An 18,789-nucleotide genomic window follows, 5' to 3' on the forward strand; every position below is an offset into this window, starting at 1 on the left:
GGATAAGTGTCAGTATGTTAAAGAAACACTGGTTCGATGTTGCTAATAACAATATAGTCCAGCGTGGAGCGTTGACTGTGCCTGGTGTGAGGCAGCGAATGGGGGAAGTAAAAGGCCTGTAGTGAGAAATCAGGATGGGACGAAGGAAGGACTAAGGAACAACGGAGCACGTGACTCAAGACGGTACGCGCACCATATGGCCCTTGCTTATTCAGTCACGCATATGCATGCAGGATAGCCTCACGTGTTTTGCATTTTTTTTTCCCCTGAGAGAGAAGATACTAACAGGTAAAAAGGGCATTCCGGATAATTTGAAGATAAATGTAAACACAAAAAATCTCAACTCGCTTGGAAGATTGTAATAATCCTGATGTGAGGCTTCTTTTTGTGAGCATCAAACCTGCCACGCGAATGTCAGGTGTAGTCACATATTAAAATATCTTGACAGCGGCAGGTTCGGGGGGAAAAGAAGATATTCACCATTAGTTTGGTTGGGAGATTCGTGAAAAGGAGGTAAGGAAGAAAGGTTGTTAGATTGAAAAAATTGAAAGGAAAGGGAGGCAAATTTTCTCTCTTTCCTCCCCTCCCCTTATGTTAGTCCCCTCCAATTTGAGACTTTTTAGAGAGGAGGTAAAATTTATGATTAAAGTGTCCTTATTAATTTTGTTATATTCTAAATATCACTTGCTTCAATTAAATAAATAAAAAAAACATGACACCACTTTCAATTGCCATTAAATATATGTTACTAATTGTGACATTTATGCCTTCAATTCCAACCCTAATATATTTTTATACTAAAAAATATATTTAAAATTGATGAGATAATTTCTTAAAATTAATCAAATAACTTTTAAAAAAAATTGCCAGAATTTATCATAAATAATTTTCAAGTTGAATATCATAAATAGAGGAGATAAAAGATTTTTAGATTCAAAAATAAAAAATAAATTATGATATGAATACTTTTTTTAACAAAATAAAATGAGTAAAATAGCATAAAGATATATATATATATATATATATGTCATTTTATAGTTAGCTCCCATTCTCTAATGAACCAAACAAAAATAATTAAAACACCTCTTCTCCTCTCTTTCCAAACTAAATAAAAGTTCATTGAAGCTAAACCCCTCCCTTTCCCTCCTCTACTTTCAACCAAACCCTGTGTAAAGGAAAACCGACCAGATAACTCGCGGAGGGTTGATTATTTCGTAGGTTAGGAATTCAACTTTATATATATACACATAGCCTGGGTTTCAAATGACAATCGTTACGACGACTTTCTAAAACCTGACAAACACCGCAAATCCCTAGCTACCTTCAAATGCCACCTTTGAAAGTTCAAAATTCACCTCCATTCTAATAAATACTCACCCCATTTTTATATATAAAATATTTTTAATTAAATTATACAAATTAATAAAAATTAGTTATCTAATATCAACATTTTAATTTTATCCTTAATTGTTATAAATAAAAAATAAATTTTTTTAATATAAATTAATGAAAGTACTTATAATTTTCTCTTTTCAATTTAATAAGGGTAAAATGATTCATCCATTAAAAATATTTCTCTAATTTTATTTATAACTTATTTTTAATATATTTCACCAGTACTAAGAAAAACATTAAACCTCATTAATTTTATTTTAAAATTTAACAAGTTTTTACCTTCACTCCTAATAAATATTTTTAAATCTCATTATCAATATTTTTATTCAAAGCATTTAATACGAGTGAAAATATAAAGAGGAGTATTGAAAATTGACAAGTGTTTTATAAATAAAATTAATTTTTTTCTTCTTTCTTTCTGTCTTGTGAATAAGACTAGAAGAGTTTGTTAACAATCTTTTATATTTAAGAATAAAAAAAAACTAAAAAGTCTCTCATGGGGACGGATGGAGTATGAATCAGCTCTCTCTTTCTTCCCATTGGATCATTAAATATGTCATCCTTATTGATCGAATATTGCCACCTGTAGGAATTAAATATTGCATCCTTATTGACTGAACATGAAAATGCAAAACCAAGTGCCACAAGATTCATCATTCACGGGTCTTCACTCCTTTTTTTTTTTTTTTTGGCTTCATCTTGGGGTAACCTTTCCTCCCAGACCAAAAACCATCCCTTTTCTCGGGCTATCTTTAATGGGAATATAACTATAGAAGTGTTATGGATGTCCAAAAGAAATTTCACATTGATCAAAATAATGAAAACATATATTAAGATGAGCACTTGAGCAAAAAAAAAACAAAAAGAAAAAAGATGGGTGAATTGGTGCCCGTAATAACAAGCCAGCGCAGTTGAAATTTTGAATTCATGGATTCTTTTGTTGACATTGGGGGGCGTTTTTGAATATCGCTGATGATGACTCGTTTGTTCTCTCATTAGCGTTGGTGTATTAACTTTTTCTCGGGCCCGATTTAGTGGGATTGCAAGCATTCACTCCAATTCTTTCTGTGAAAATTCAACATTATTGTGAAATAATTCTCAAATTGTATCCATAGAGTTGGGTCTAGCAAAAATAACTAATCTCTCGTAACATAATGATCGAAGATTCAAATCCTCATTAGAAAAGATATCTACATTTAGTATTCGACTGCATCTCAAATATGATTGTCTTCGATTAAAAAATACTTGTAAATAATAAAAAAAAATCAAATAGTCATTCAACACACTGGCCCATTTAATGCAAAAGCCCAATTATCAACAAGGCAATTGGTGAATTAATCAAACATGTTAGTGACAAATTGCAGTATTTCAGCTATTCGGCTATCTACAAAAGCACTCTCGAGTTCTATTTCATCTTTTCTACGAAACATAAAAACCGAGCCACTGAATGTGATCTGACGAAACTGAAAGATCAAGGCAACAAACATTATCCCTGTCCTTGACCTGTATCAAAGGAAAAGTTAATTTCCGTAGTCTCATAATTGTCCTCTATATGCTAACTTATCCTGCTATGCAACATCACACCCCAAGAGGCAACCATAGCCATTCATTTTATACCTTCGTGAAAGCAATTTAAGCGTCAATAATTTAATTCGCCCATGCCCATTTATTTTATTTTCGAAGCGCACGTGGCAGAATTTTCCCCCATGCTTTCTTTCCAATGGAGGTAACCACCATCCGAATTGCATATTTATCTTTAAAAAATACCCAAAAAAGTGCTTGAACCCTTTGATCGAAAATGACACCACCGGGTCCAGTTCACAAATTAAAGCAAAATAATAATAATAATAATAATAAATCAACGCATATATGAATATATATCCCAAACGCCTCAATCCAATTCTGTCCAGTAAATAATCACGCAGCAGCAGTGCTACCGCACCAGGCTGTCCCCATATTCAGACAAGAAAATTTGCCATTACATCAGTTACTTTCATTCAATTTATTCTCATAATTTTGGTTGAGAAGTCGTGCGAGGAAATGCCACATTACAGCATCTCCAGCTCCATCCAACAAAGCAAGGAAAACGCCAAAACACAAAAATGCCTGCCAAGCAAACTGAATATGCCAATACTATTATCAGTTTTTTTTCCCCTTACATGAATACTAATATCAGTTGACATTTGGAATATTGCTTCGTTTATGGGACAAAAAGAGTGTGCTTGATGTTAAAATGGCGTGGTAGTTTAATATCACAGGCGTATGTTTCATTCTCACTATGATACAGAAGGAACAAACATATACAAGTAGTCAAGTACGTTATCCATGTCTTTTCCAGAGAGCGCAGGATCTGATAGCCATCGACAGTATAGATGTGATCTTTTGTTACATCTATGCAACAAACCACAGGGAATGCTTCATTTGAAAATCTCACGGCGTATTTTAATGTCAATATAATTTGTCAGATATTTGTGGGTCTGTGACAACACAGGACATATCTCCCCACTATGTTTTTGACAGGCAGTGGTCCCCTGACCATATGGAAACAGAACAGAGACAAAACAAATTCATGGAGTTAAAAAAAAAAAGAAAAAAGAAAAAAAAGATTAATGGAAAAGGACAATCTAGAGCAAACTAATTTGGGGCAGGAATTAATTACCAAACATGGGAATCATAGCTGTTGTTTCGATTGTCACCTAACACATAAACATGACCGTTTGGTACATGCTGCAAAGGACGGAATTAATATCAGAAAAAACGAAATCAAATAAATGAAGGTAAAAGCATGGACGAAGCAGCAACTCTGGATGCTAGTCCTAGAAGGAACATAGAAGAGAAAGAAAATGCACAAGATTCATCATCAATGCAAGTGCGAAGAGATAATATGGAACTTTAAGTTTAATAAGAAATTCTTCAATGATCAGAACTATTGATCTCATTATAGAGAAGGCGCACTAATTGGAGCATCACCGTCCCTTTTAAATCCAAAGCTGTCGCAATCATAAATCGAGTGAAATGAAAAGGGAGCATAGTAATTGAATAGGGACCCACAGTTAAGTTTGTTGTATATGTTGGCCGTGCCGCTACATAATCTTCCTTCTGAGCAACACCATTGATGTAGAGAGACCCATGATGAACCTGAAAGGAATTAGAAATTTAAAGCAATCAAAACCTGATGCTATTAGTAATGTTCCCCCAGTGCTCATCAAACAGAGTAACTAGTTAATGGACAATTTGTAGATATAAATCCATCTTCTTGATTTGATTTAGTATTGGTGTTTGTCAATATAACAGAGGAGCAAACCTTAGACCGAGAAAAAGAAAAGCAAAAATAGAGGGGGAAGCCAACCCATATATTACACTATATGAAAGCATCGATGACAAAAACATAATGTTAATTTCAAAATTGGAAGATCAAGGAAATGAATGTTCATTTACACCAATCTTGTTGACATATTAAAGTACCAAGTCCATTTGTAAGATTGGTATAATCTTCAAGAAAGAAGTTTCCACAAACATTTATACCTACCTCAACAAAATCTCCCGCTTTTGCAACAACTCTTTTGATAAATATATCTGCCGCTTTGTCTTCAGATAGCTAAATAGAAAACCAGCCATGTAACTGAACTGCATAACGAGCTACCTTCTAAGCATGTGAAATGTAGGCTAGATATTCCATACCACATCCTTCATTTACACATACCTGTGTTGGATCTCGGAATAATACAATATCCTGTACGACAGGACTCCTGATATAGTATGAAGCCTGTGGAAGTTCCAAAAGAATTTGAATCGTTAGTCAGATTGCAAATGAAGAAAGGAAAGGGAAAAGATAAAAACTATTTACTATTGTTACTTCCAAGCATTTCTTAATTACCAGAATACAAATGGTCGTCTGCTGAATTAACGGCACATGCAGCACTTAATGCAATAAAATATTACCGGCTTTTTATTACTTCACAGGATGCTAAAATCTGTGAATTTCATAAATGCCCCAACTTTATTCAGCAACTAAGAGGTTATCAGTTTCCAAAATTTCTTACTCCTGGACTTAAGAAGCAAGAATAAGAAACAAATATTTTCTGTTCAAACATAAATCCGCAATGACGCCAGTTGCCATACTGCATCTGGATCTTCTGTTGTATTAGTACAGATGCACCCTTAATTTGTCAGCAAACCATGATCTAATGCTAATATCTCTTTGATGAAGTGCGTTTTTCATCCTTCACCCATGTCCTTTCTCCCACGAGTCTTTACAGTCTATTTCCCAAATGTAATACTAAATTGTTCAGGAATTTTCTGAAAATTTTGAACACCCCTTATCCATTTCATTACATGTAGAAATGCATTAATGTTAAGATATTTTTGACATTGCAGTCTCTGTGTTTTACCTTTCTCACCACTGGCACACAAATTAGGAAGACTGAAAGCGTGTCTTCTCACAGAATAGCAACCTCAGCGCCATAAATCCTATCTTATTCATTACCTAACATGTCAGACAGAAATCCAATGGTGGAAAACTTTCTATGAAGAGCTTGAGCTTTTTGACGGAGACTAAGTTAGGACGGGATGTTATTTGCTAATTCTCATATTTAGTAGTTTGGAATGTTCTACAGGATATTTAAGTGGATTGGTTCTCCTATCTCAATAATTAGCCTTCAGGATAAGGTTCCTCATTCCACTTGAGTATCTCTCAATTGATATCAAAATCTGGCTGTCAGTGGCTTTAAAAAGGACTAACCATGGGGGTTCTAAAAGGCAAAGAAGTCGAATGCAATGTTGTAGAGTGTTGCCCTGCCAGGACGTACCATTAATTAAGGAAGATAAAAATTAAGATCATACACTACAACCATCATCCTCTTTTGGTTATCTTGAATTTCAAGTTATAAACATGCAAGGGGCTATAGTCAAAAGTCAAATTCATATCTGATGCAACTCAGACATCATGTCTTCATGCCATGGAGATTGAAGCAGCGGAAAACTTTTAAGGTTTCGCTGAGATTATCCCCTGGAGCTGGAAAAGACTTTAAAGACCCAAACTTTGTCAGCATATAGAAAGCAAGAACATCAAACTTTGAACAGAACCTGTCTCATTAACTGTAAAATTCATTAAACATTGGAGCTTGGGACCTATATGGTTTCAGACAAGGGATGTATAAAAGTTAAATTTATCCTGAAAAAACATAATAAGGTGTTTTCTCTGCAAAGTTGTAACACTTCTAGCCAACTGTGTGGTTGTGAAATGTGCGCACATGTAATTAGTCGTCAAACTCCATGAAAACCTGACTGATACAGCTATGCCTATCTGCTCCTACTGTAAATGCAGGACTTCCGAAGGCACATCTGATTTTTTTTGGACCTACTACTTAATTTGAATGGCTACATTGAAGAGATATAGGAATAATTAGATTTAAGATTTTTATTTTATTAGAATGGTCTTAGATTTGGCTTAGAATTTGCTTTGAATAAATGTAACTCTTTAGTTACTAGGTTATCTTTTAGATTATTCTAGAATATTTGCATTTAATTCTTGAGATTTCTATAATATTAACTTTTAATAATAGGGTTAGGGTTAAGCTTTGTAAATAGCACTTTAACACGATTGGTATGCCTTTTGATGAATTAAGATTGAATATTGAGTTTCTATCCCCAGAGTTTCTCTCTTTTCTCTAATTCTCTCTATCTGCTCCCCCCCCCCCCAAAAAAAAAAAAAATTCAATTCTTCCTTTCGCCACACTCATTCTGCATCAAATATTCTCCCAGATGGAATAATCCAACTGTTACAACTACATTAGTGGCTCAAAAAAGGGGCATGGAAGCCTTTCTATGATTCTATCTACAAGATGTGATCCGGCCATTGGTTAACATATACTTCGTCTAGTAGCAGCATTGGAATGATAGTAACATAGGCATATAAAAGGCGGGAGGCTAAGCTTGATAGTTATTCCACTTTAAGTTATGGGAGAGATATCTATGGATTCTCAGGAAAGGAATAAATGCAGGTAAATCTGCGGCAAATAAAGCTCCTATATTAATTACTGAACTTCTGGAGGCTTTATCCATATCCAAGTATCTAGACTTATCTTCTCAAGTCCCAGAGAATAAGAAAACATACACTACGAAGCATGATGAGCATTAGGGCCACAAAAATATACAAAAACGCGTCTTGTATTGAAGGGAAGACCAAGTCAAGAACAATCCGAAATTGTGTACCTTCTCAACAATTATTCGATCGCCGACAGTAAGAGTAGGATACATAGAAGATGAAGGTATGAAGCGAAGCTCCAAAAACATAGACCAGAGAAGGAACATCACCAAAAGTCTCAAGAAGCCATCGAGACCGGGCCATCGAAGAAAGCCCCAACTCTGACAGGGCATCCATCTGAAGGAAGGACAAGTAATAAGAAAGGCGTACAATGCTGAGGGCCTCAGGAAACTCATCAGATAAACTGCGGGAAAACAGCAAAGAGAAAAGTGGAGTCAGGAATTGAGAAAATCAAAGATTCAAAATTTTGAATGCCCAGAATAGCTGACTTTCAACTAAAATGGTTGTCCGAGCATATAAAGCAGATAATAGAGAAATCACGGTAAAATACACTCATAAGACAACAAACAATTGTGGGTTAACAATATTTTTAGATCAATAGCAGTGAGGGACGTCATTGTGATCGGCGATCACCATGGGAGAAGCCCCAGCTTCAGTCTTCAGCGTTCAGCCAACAGGGAGGGATTGATTTTGATTTATTATCTAATATCAGGTGATACATATGACAACTTGCTGGTTAAGTAATGAAAAGTGAATGCAGACAATCAGCCAAGATAAAAGAAGGCAACGCGGTCTAAACTTACGTCAGCAAGGCTGCTGATGCATGGTCTACAGTTTGCACAATCATCCAGTTAAGTGATGGTATAATTAATACCATGAACTCTAATTGCAACGTGACGAATTTTTTGTGCAGAAGACACATTTTATTAATTTACTTCGGTATCAAGTTGTTTTATAATAATAACACTTTTTACATTTATTTTTTAAAAATAAAAACATAAACAATAACAGATACATTTCATTTTATATAATTTTAAATCTACCCACTTATAAATTTATTTTTTTAAAATAAAAACACATATAACAAAAAAATACCTTTCATTTTATATAATTTTAAATATACTCATCTCTTGTTGGACCAACTCCACTAACTTCTTCAATTGTTGTTGTTCTTGCTTTTAACCTTGCATATATGGCTAGGGTAATAAGAAAGTGAGCAGAAGGAGAAAAGAACTTGAAAAGGAATGTAAACAATCATGAGTTTAGGACGATTTTGTAAAATGTCTTTGGAAGAAACAAATGAAAAAATTAGAGCTTTATGCAAATATTGCCATGCGACTCATACTTGTGGCCCAAACAAGTATGGAACAATATCCTTGAAAAAGGCAATTTTTAAAATGTCCTAAGAACCCACACAATGCTACCACGGCATCAAAGCAATCAAGTTAAACTAAGGACGCCAAATGGCCAGGGAGGAGCCTTAATCTCTCCTGCTTTTAAGCAAAAACGATAAAATTTGTTATTTGCGATGAGATGTCATTTGACATAGTTGAGAAGCATGAGTTTGGAAATTTTGTGAAAGAGTTAGAACCAATATTTTGAATCCCTTTACGAACAACAATTGCTAGAGATTGTTGGCAACTATATCTTGAAGAAGTTAAGACATTGAAGCAAATGTTAAAGAAGTCTACAGATTGTGTCTGCTTAACAACTAATTGCTAGACATCTGTTTAAAACTTCAATTACTTGTGCCTGACCAATCATTTCATTAATTTTGAGTGGAAGTTGCATGAAAGGATATTGAATTTCTGCATGATTAAGAATCACAAGAGTGAGATTATTAGCAAGACAATTAAGAAAGGCCTAGAATGGGGAATAGAGAAGGTGTTTGCCATGATAGTATACAATGTATCATCTAATTACACAAATCATATTTGAAAATGATGCTTAAGAATTAGAAGGGCATAGTTTATAAGGGTGATTACCTTTTTAATTGAGATGTTCTACATATATTCTGAACTTGATGGCTAAGGATAGGTTGAAGGAGTTGAAGAATAGCTTTAATGCAACCCGTAATGCAATTAAATATGTTGGTTCTTCTTTGACTCGTCTTCAAAAATTTAAAAGTGTTGTTGAATTGGAGAAATTTGACATTACTAGCCTTGTTTGCCTTGATGTTAATACTCGATGGAATTCAACTTACTTGATGTTGAAAACCATTTGAAGATTCGAAAGGGTTTTGAATAGTTAGAAGATGAAGATAAAGATTATATGGCACAATGCATTGAAAGTTCTAAGCATGAAGGCCTTCCTAAAGCTAGTGATTGGAACGAGGTATGAATGTTTCTCAAATTTTTGAAGGTATTTTATGATATAACGTTGATGTTTTTAAGTTTGTGTGGCTCTTAACATTTGTTTCCATCAAATTGCTCTTATTCATGAGTTATTGGAAGAGAACATTATAAATATTGATTAGTTGTTAATGGAGATGTTTAAGCTTACTTGTGTGAATCATATATTTGAATAACCTTTTCCTAATGTTGAAGTTTACATGGCCATGATGAATAAGATTAAATATATGTTCTACTGCATGTCTGATGAGTATTCTAAAGAACGAGAAAGCAGTACCCTTAAGCAATACTTCTTTTGCACTCTTAAGGTCATCACCAGTGTTTAAAGGCTAAGGTTAAGGCCAACCATTCGTGACCTGGATCTATACCATACGCTTGTAAAGAAAAAAGCTCATTTGACTCACAATTAAAATTAGATAAATATCTTTCATCTAACTCTACTAATGACACCCCTATTAATGATGATTTTTATATATTAGAATAGTAGAGAGCCAAGTCTAGAAAATATAAGGTTCTTTTTATGATGGCATGTGATGTCTTGGTTATTTCAATGTCTATAGTAGTCTTTAAATCAACATTCAGCATAGGAGGACGTTTAGTGGACTCTTAAGAGTTCATTGTCACCATAAATGACTAAAGCACTTATCTGTACTTAGAATTGGCTGCTTCCTGGACAATCTCTTTTTGATTTTGCATCCATACTTTTAGAGTTTAATAACTTTCAAGAGACAAAGGGTGTGGTGAAGACTGGTATATGTTTCACTAATGACATCGATTGTTTATATTTTATATGAATTATCATATATGTTTTAATTATAGTTGTTTTTTTATTCGTGTTGTAATGTCATTAACTATTTATATTTTACATATTTTCTAGTTCTTTCTAATGTTATTGATGTTGGAGATGATGGTTGTGTGAACATCATTTAATTTTGAATGGCACTTATATTTGTTACATTTCAAACTTTCAAATATTTTAGACATTTGTCTTAAACTTACCTTATGTTATGTAAATAAACATGGTGATAGACTAATATTTATTTTTTAGCTAGTAGGCTATATCATATGGTTAGCTAGAATATATGGATAGTCACCTTTTTTTTTTAATACAAGGCCACGACAAAAACCCTACAAAAGAGACAAATATCAAGTCATGTCTACAATCACAAGGTTTCCATAGTCGCGGGAGGTTATCAAGAATCCTAATATCAAAGCTATTTATCCCAAGATAGCTAGTGGGCAAGAAGATCAATACACCTACTAGCTTCTTTGTAAACATTGTAGGAAGTAATAACCTAATCCTTCATGGTGAGATATATGATTTTCTTGCAATTTTCAGAGAGTGGGTGTCTTTTAGAGTAATTATTCTCAGTGGGTGATAAAGTTTCAATCAAATTGAAGTAGGCATTGACTTTAGAGAGTTTAACATTCTAATAAAGATTAAAACCTTCCAAAATCTTGATGAGTTTAGTTGTTGTGCTAGAGTAATAACTAATGTATTTGAAAATTTCTTTAATCCAATTACCCTTTAGGATGATCACTTTTATAGGTGGACTATGAAGCTCAACAATGCAATATTGAATCGTTGACTAAGTAGTAGATCATGGTTGAATTATGTAGTTATGGTAAGATGTGAAGATTGACTTTTTTAAGTTATATTGATTTAGGTTTGATGACGGTGTGAGTACATGTGTGCTCATTGTAAAGTTGGATATTTTATAGTTAGTAATATCATTATCCGATCAAATTTCAAAGTGCAATTTAAATTTTGAACTGTTATCTAGTGGTGTGGTTTCTTTAAAAGAAGAAGAAGAAGAATTGCATGAGAAAATAAAATGTTTTATTTTATTTTGTTATTGCATTATATTATATTTTTCATATTACAACGAAGATAATTTATCTTCCTCTCCTATTAGTAGAAGATTAAATATATCCATCACCTACAAATAAAAATAGTCATGGTCCTTTATAAAAAAAAAAAACTCACGGTCCAATGAATTGGTCTAGTAACTCAATAGACTAAATCTAACCCGATATAGGTATTAGGTTCAATCGGACTAGATCGATCATTAGACTATAAATTCTAGCCTAGTCTTCATTTAAACCAAACTTTGGGTTGGCATCCAAACCCTATCGTACTTGTACAACCCTAATTTTAAGGTATAATTAATGTATTTTTTAAAAAATATTTTTAATAAATGAATCATTTTATATTTATTTTCAAGTAAAACGCTCTACTAAATAAGAGTAAATATGAGAAGATAATATTTTTTAATACAATTATCTATTATTCATGGGCCAAGCCACGTAGGACCATATTAGTAGCAAAACTTTATGACGAAATAATATTAGTTTAAAGATAATTAATTAATTTATTGGAGGTAAACTTTTTTTTTCTAGCTTGAATTAGAGATGAAATTTGATTCAAAATACTTTACACTTTTTAATGAAAATATTTTTTTTTGCTTCACACCAAAACGATGCTATTACAGGGTTTAAAAAAAATGTATGCAAAATTAGAATGTCTCTAATATGCCTCTAAAATGATGGGTCACTTGTGTTAATCAAATCAATATGTGTATGGTTTTGTGCTCACCACGTGATGCTTGTCACCTCACAAGTATCTAGATTGTCTAAATTTACATGTCTTGTTTTATATTTATTAAAATAAAAATTATAAAATTATAAAAAATTTATTTTAGATAATGCGGACTAAATTTAGACTGCTTAATTTAATATTAAAAGTTTTTATAATTTTTATAAATAAACTATCTAGATGTATTAAATTGCAACTTTTTCTTAATTTTTTTTAAAGTGCTAACCTGAAAATTATCTCATAAAATAACAATTTAGAGAATTTTAAAATAATTAATATTGAATTTAGATTGTTTAGAATATATCTAGTTTATTAATTTATAAAATTATAAAAAATTTTAATGTTAAATTTGACCATGCAAATTAAATATCCATTATCCAGAATATAATAACCAATAAGTTAGATTTATTAAAATTTTATAAATTTTTAAAAAACATAAAATAAAAATATAAAAATAAAATTGTAATGTCTAAATTTTTTAATTAGACAGTCAAGATGCTCTTGTGATTAGCACATAAACCAAATGCCTGCAAGCCCATCACCCTAAACTCATCTCTGTTGTTAAAGGCAAGCAAAACGGAACAAAATCGATCAAATCATATTAATCCAATTAAAATCTAATAAAATTAATTATTGGTAAGGTTTGGCTTGGTTTTACGAATTAAAAAATTAAATAATTTGGTTTAAGTTTTATTTTTTTCTTTAAAACATTCATACCTTTTATATTTTTAAGTGTATTTTTTTATAATTAATACTAAATTATTAATTAGTATTTATTATTTTTAAATTTTAACCTCAACTAAAGTTCAACACAAACCCAACATTAATTTACGTAATATATTGTTCTTTATCAAGAATCTTAAGTGAAAGAAGATGCTAATAAATTTATAAATATAAAAATAATTTATAATAAAATTTAACTCATGTTAACATAATTATAATGCATATACTTTTATATTTATTCAAAACAAAATTTAATTATTTTTATTTTTAATATAATATTTATTTTTATTAATAAATAATAAAATTAAAAATATAACTTGAGATTGAAATATAAAATAAAAGCAAATAAAAAAAGTATTATAATTTATTTCATATATAAATTAAATTAAATCATTTAAAAATCAAAACAAACTGACTTTAATAGAAAACTGAACAGATGTCATTTTTTGTACAAGTGGATTGATTTGGTTTGATTCCTCCATCGAACTTGTCTCCACTTCGCTTCTTCCTCTTCTCAGTTCCTCGTTCCTCGTGGCCTCAGAGTTCAGATTCTTCTCACTGTATGGTTTGATCTGTCTTCTCGTGGCTTCAGTTCCTCGTTCCTCGCGTCGTGAACTCGTCTCTTCTGGTTTGACCTATCTCTCCCTCCCACTCACTCTCCTTGTTCAGTTCGATTTTAAATTTTTATTTATGCTGAATGATTTGTGCTGATTTTAAATTTAAAAATTTTTCTCCCCAAAATAACTGTATGTTTCTTTTGTTGAATCATTCATGTCACGTTATCAGCTGTAATACTGGAATCAGAATTTTTTATATTACATTTTTAGATTTCAGAATTCCATTTTTTTATCAGTACTGTAATCAGAAAATGCAATCAGATAGAAATGATTTGTTATTTTCAATTCTAGCTCTTAACGAGAAAATTATTCGCTGATTTTGTAGAATGAATTATTTGTGTGTTGATTGCTGAATTATTTATGCTGAATTATTTGTGCTGAGTTATTGTTTCTTTATTGTACGATTGTTTGTTTATTACTTTATTTGTGTTGAAATTATTTCAGCTCCTAATGTCTCAATATACTGGAGATTTGAATAAAGTTAATTATGATTTTGGTGATGATGATTATTATTTTAGACTTCTTAAAGATTGAATGATGGTAGGGATGAGTGTTTTGATTATTATTTTAATTCATTGCTCAGCTTAGCTGTCATCTTGACGACCGGCCACCTTCTTATCTCGCAGACCTGAGCTTTACAAGTCTAGGGTGCTGGAACTGAATGCAAGTGATGATCGTGGGATTAATGTTGTGTGGACAAAGATAAAGGATTTTGCTGCTGTGGCTGTTAGCACCAATCAGCGTAAGAGGTATGTTATATTGTAATATCTAGTCCTCTTTTGTGATTGATTTCCTTTATCTGTTTTGTCCGTACATATTTTTCTGCTGTCCTCTCATTATTTTGGTGTTATCAAATTCAGTGGTTATCCATGCCCGCTATATAAGATTATTGTTCTAGATGAGGCAGATTCAATGGCCGAAGATGCTCAGGCATGTTTCTTTTTATTTAGAATTTCTAACTTTGGTTGTTGTGAAGTTCCATGTTCCCTCACCTCCTATATTCTTTTGTACAGAATGCTCTGCGTCGTACAATGGAGACTTACTCTAAGGTTACAAGGTTCTTTTTTATATGCAATTACATTAGTAGGTATCTTATCTGTCCTATTATAACTGACAAACTACCATCCTTGGCATTTTTACTATCATGTTTTTGTCCTTCTTCTATTCATGTCAATTTTTGGATCAAGGAGAGATGTGCCTTGGGTTTTATAACAGAAAGGTTATAAATTTTTGTAAGATTATAGAACCACTTGCTTCAAGGTGTGCAAAATTCAGGTTTAAGCTGCTGTCAAAAGAAATCATGAGCAGTCGAATACTGTACATTTGCAAAGAAGAAGGACTTAATCTTGATTCTGAGGTGGGAAGCAAATAGATTAGAGCTTGTACAGCAATACTATTTGTTAGGAACATATGTATATGCATGCATGTGTGTGTGTGTGTGTTCTTTGTTTATGGTGGTTTTGTAGACATCTTAGTGAAATATTTAATTCTTCTTTACCTCCATAGGCTCTTTCAAACCTTGGCTCCATTTCTCAAGGGGATCTCCGTAGGGCTATTACATACTTGCAGGCGAGGTACTTTCTTTGGTATCATATTTTTGTACTTCAAAGACGTGAGTTATGGTACTTCTGATTTTGTGATTTCACATGATGGTTGTGTTTCCTGTAATTTTAGTGGCTCAATAACTTTGTGAACTGAGCTGGAACAACTTAGGAATGTTAGCGTGCGTGTGTTAATGGGTATGATTCTAACTCATTCTGCTCTATACCATCAAACAACCTTGCTAATTTCTTTAACTGAGCTGGAACAACTTATGAATGTTAGCGTGCGTGTGTTAATGGGTATGATTCTAACTCATTCTGCTCTATACCATCAAACAACCTTGCTAATTTCTTTGATATCTCGTTATCCACCAAATTAAAGTGTTTTTGGTAGTTTTCCAAGTTTCTTTGATAGTAGGTCTGCTTTGCTGTCTTTCACCTTATGTGTGCAAAGCTAGTTTATGCGAAAAAATTCAGATTTTGTGCACAATAGTTGATTAGAAACTTAGTGGTACCGCCAAGAGGTTTTGCTTTACTTATGTTCCCTTCATTGGAGAACACTTTATAATCTTGTATTGTTTTTTCAATGAAGCAGCTTTCAAAAAGAAAAGGAATGAAGTTTCTTTTTTAATTATTTATGCTATGGATTTCAACTTCATCTATTCAGTTTTTGGTGGCTTAATCTCTTCTCTGACAACAGCAATGAGCAAGCCTTGGCACATAGTTTCAAGAATCTATGCATGGTTATCTGTCATTTGAACTAACCTATTGACATTGCAGTCAGCTGCCCTTTTATTTGGGTCTTCAATTTCTTCAAAGGACCTGATTTCTGTCTCTGGGGGTAGATTGTGGTGCTATGTTTCCTTTGTCTTGTCAATTTTTGTGAAAAGTTAAAATATGGTATGCATTAAAAGTTGTTTGGAGCCATCATGATTGGCATAATGTTAGTGGAAAGTAGAAACTGGTTATTATGTAGTCAATGGTGTTTTTGCTTAATGGTATCTCTCTGGCCTAAAAAGGTTGAAGGGTTTGAATTGCAACTGTTGCTTTATTTGCTCCTTTTGTTTTCTCCTTTAAATAACTTCCTCCCCTGGGAACACTTGTTTATTTAAAATTGTAATACTTTATTCATTTTCACCTTGTCATTTCCTGACTCCCTAAAATCTCTCAATGTATATGGTCATTGCTACAGAGGTTGTGCAAGCATTTCTTGCAACATGTAAAAGTGGTAATTTTGATTTAGCAAACAAGGAAGTCAATGACAATTACTGAGTCATGTCTGTTTCTCCAGTTTGGGAAATCCTTTTTTGCCAATAATTGCAGAATCAATTCTTTTACTGAAGGATATTGAATTTTTGTTTAATCCAGTTATTTGAGGCCATTGTTGAAGCAGATGATATATCAGATGAACAGAAAGCAAGAATATCCAAGAAATTGGCTGAAGCTGATAAGGTGCCTTTTGATCCTTATGTTTCATCAGTTGTTTTGACCTCATGTTTTGGATTTCAAAACTGTAGTTTATCCTGCTCGTCAGTTGGGGCTCCAGCATCTTTTAATTGGCTTTTAAAAGCTTAATAAGTTTGCTCAATGCCTGTGCGGCAATGGCTTATTTATTGCTTGTGGATTTGCTGTGCCTTGTTGATGGTGATGAATATTTGCAGCTTCTTGACGTGGCCGGCAATACAATTCGAGCTTGTTGTAACATGCCAGAGGGATTTTCTTTCGAGGGCTAGGTAGGAATGTAAAATCATCCGCATGCAGCTTGTTAAATCTTTCAAGGGTCATTTTTTAAATTCTTCTTGTAGTAAATTTGAAATTTAAAAAACGAAGATTAATTGCACTCCGAGTAGCTCATTGAGATTTAGTTTTCTATCGGTAATGATAGATCTACAGTGGCCTATTTTATTTTATTTTTTTTTTATTTTTTTTTTTGGTGTGTAAACTCGAGTCTACTAGAATTCACACTATGTAATGGTGGCAAGTTCAAAGTCTCGGGTTTGCGGAAACTTACAATTGTGTATGTAATCTGTGTCTATAACACGCTTCCAAATAGCTTCGAGGTCTTGTTACCTGTGTACTTTATGAACATCTGTAAGGAAAAAGAAAAACAAGAGATTCCTGTATTCATACCTCGGTTTGTAGTTTCAAGCCTCATCATTATATTCCTTTTTCCTCAAAACTCTCATTTTTTGCTGGCTGTGTTAAATTTGAGAGTATTATGCAGATGATACTTTCATTTGAGCTTCCATTGGCTTTGATCCCATTCCTCAAGTTTAGCAGCAGCAGCACCAAGATGGGTCCTCACAAGAATTCTCTAATTGTGAGCTGTTTTTCTTTCGCTTTCACCTTTATATGATCCAGTGAGCATCAAAATCAAAATTGAATGAAGGGTGTCAAGACTTGTGTGCAGATCGTGGTCATATCATAGATTCTCGGGATAGGGATTATCGAAATCAATCTGTATTACCTAAGTACAGGGTCGGCTAATTCATAACAGTCTACCAAGGTTGCAATTGTGTTCAGTGGGATCGTAGTTTTTCTTTCAATGGCAATATACATTGTAGCGGTGATTTACCTACTCGCAAGAAAAGACACTATAAACACGTATATCGAGACGAAGAACGACTTCACAGTACAGACCCAGGTGGAAAAGGGGTTCATGAATTCTAATAGGCAATTGGAGTCGGGTCCTGTTCCCTACAGAGAGGATTGAGCCGACATATCGTTTCCAGAATATGGGACTCCTAATATGATTATTGCCTTTGGACGGCAAGTATCTGTAATTTCTTGTGGTTCTCCGTCTGTGACTTGAGATGTACTGAAACGGAATGATAACTTTCTATATTGATTCCTTCTATTCTGCTGTTATAGTAGTTACAAAGTCATAATGCTCAAATGATAATATCCATGATAAGGAGCTTGTAACTCCCATACAATGGCCATAATAAGTAGCTTATAATACCTGTAACCTCCCCTTGTGTTTAATATATTGCTTAAAATTTTAGATAAAACTAGCCTTATATGATTGGTATAAATAGGCTACCTATTGTCAACTTTATTAATCAAGAGAATAATATAACGCTCTTACCAAGGTGAGAGGGTATTCTTTTTTTGTTTTTTGTTTTTCCTTGTCCTTCAACTCCTGAGCCATGTAGTGTAGTTTCAAGATTCAAATTGCACTAATGTTTCGTTTCGTTATTAAAAAGAAATGAAATAGATTGAGCAAATTAAGATAAAAATAAATTAAATTACTTTTCTCTCCATAGTAAAACTTATTAATATATATTACATATGTAAAAATCATTATACCCTTCAAATATTTTATGAATCATGATTTTTAATCTCATGAATTAAATTATTCTTTCTTCTTATAAATTTACTTATATATATTTTTTAATCATTTTATTTTTATATTTATTTTTTTAATATATTTCATTCCATTTCTTTTTAGTAAGTAAACGGAACTTAAGTTTTCAGATATTCTTGGATGCAGAAGACAAATATTTGGCATACTGATCTC

General features: G+C 32.7%; 2 protein-coding genes and 1 long non-coding RNA gene across 15 annotated transcripts; 1 reads left to right on the forward strand and 2 right to left on the reverse strand.

The window, feature by feature from the left end:
* Positions 1-3,498: 3,498 nt before the first annotated feature.
* LOC129294813 (chloroplast processing peptidase-like) lies at positions 3,499-8,174 on the reverse strand. Of its 2 annotated transcripts, none has more exons than XM_054933313.1 (7): positions 8,075-8,174; positions 7,609-7,844; positions 5,099-5,161; positions 4,925-4,993; positions 4,447-4,533; positions 4,055-4,122; positions 3,499-3,926 (listed from the first exon to the last, which is right to left on the reverse strand). In XM_054933313.1, the coding sequence occupies exons 2-7, from the start codon at positions 7,834-7,836 to the stop codon at positions 3,857-3,859; spliced, it is 585 nt and encodes a 194-aa protein (XP_054789288.1). In that variant the 5' UTR covers positions 7,837-7,844; positions 8,075-8,174; the 3' UTR covers positions 3,499-3,856. The 2 variants fall into 2 exon arrangements, with proteins under 2 accessions (XP_054789288.1, XP_054789287.1); XM_054933312.1 differs by having other exon boundaries at positions 7,992-8,145.
* Positions 8,175-13,549: 5,375 nt separating this feature from the next.
* Positions 13,550-18,137, forward strand: LOC129294640 (replication factor C subunit 2-like). 12 transcript variants are annotated; one of them, XM_054933085.1, is made up of 9 exons: positions 13,550-13,739; positions 14,312-14,477; positions 14,589-14,658; positions 14,742-14,785; positions 15,004-15,085; positions 15,235-15,302; positions 16,638-16,721; positions 16,931-17,002; positions 17,494-18,137. In XM_054933085.1, the coding sequence occupies exons 3-9, from the start codon at positions 14,641-14,643 to the stop codon at positions 17,495-17,497; spliced, it is 372 nt and encodes a 123-aa protein (XP_054789060.1). In that variant the 5' UTR covers positions 13,550-13,739; positions 14,312-14,477; positions 14,589-14,640; the 3' UTR covers positions 17,498-18,137. The 12 variants fall into 12 exon arrangements, 8 of the variants coding, with proteins under 8 accessions (XP_054789060.1, XP_054789059.1, XP_054789062.1 ...); XM_054933084.1 differs by having other exon boundaries at positions 14,742-14,777; XM_054933082.1 differs by having other exon boundaries at positions 13,551-13,739; positions 14,742-14,815.
* On the reverse strand, positions 15,421-15,653 carry LOC129294641 (uncharacterized). The gene is made up of 2 exons (XR_008589417.1): positions 15,610-15,653; positions 15,421-15,507 (listed from the first exon to the last, which is right to left on the reverse strand). It is a non-coding gene; the product is annotated as an uncharacterized LOC129294641 (long non-coding RNA).
* Positions 18,138-18,789: the final 652 nt, after the last annotated feature.

Source organism: Prosopis cineraria, unplaced genomic scaffold (assembly GCF_029017545.1).
Source record: "Prosopis cineraria cultivar Desert tree isolate PC_DT_omini unplaced genomic scaffold, ASM2901754v1 PC15, whole genome shotgun sequence".
NCBI lineage: Eukaryota > Viridiplantae > Streptophyta > Magnoliopsida > Fabales > Fabaceae > Prosopis > Prosopis cineraria.

Excerpts from the sequence above, each read along its gene's own strand:
- LOC129294813 (XM_054933312.1), bottom strand. The coding sequence starts at position 8,058 with ATGACGTCCCTCACTGCTATTGATCTAAAAATATTGTTAACCCACAAT. Across the intron at positions 5,162-7,608 it reads ATCGAATAATTGTTGAGAAG|GCTTCATACTATATCAGGAG; the intron begins GTACACAATTTC and ends GAACTTCCACAG. Across the intron at positions 4,123-4,446 it reads CATATACAACAAACTTAACT|CATGTACCAAACGGTCATGT; the intron begins GTGGGTCCCTAT and ends CGTCCTTTGCAG.
- LOC129294640 (XM_054933080.1), top strand. The coding sequence starts at position 14,873 with ATGTTTTTGTCCTTCTTCTATTCATGTCAATTTTTGGATCAAGGAGAG. Across the intron at positions 15,303-16,637 it reads ATTACATACTTGCAGGCGAG|TTATTTGAGGCCATTGTTGA; the intron begins GTACTTTCTTTG and ends TGTTTAATCCAG. Across the intron at positions 16,722-16,930 it reads AATTGGCTGAAGCTGATAAG|CTTCTTGACGTGGCCGGCAA; the intron begins GTGCCTTTTGAT and ends GAATATTTGCAG.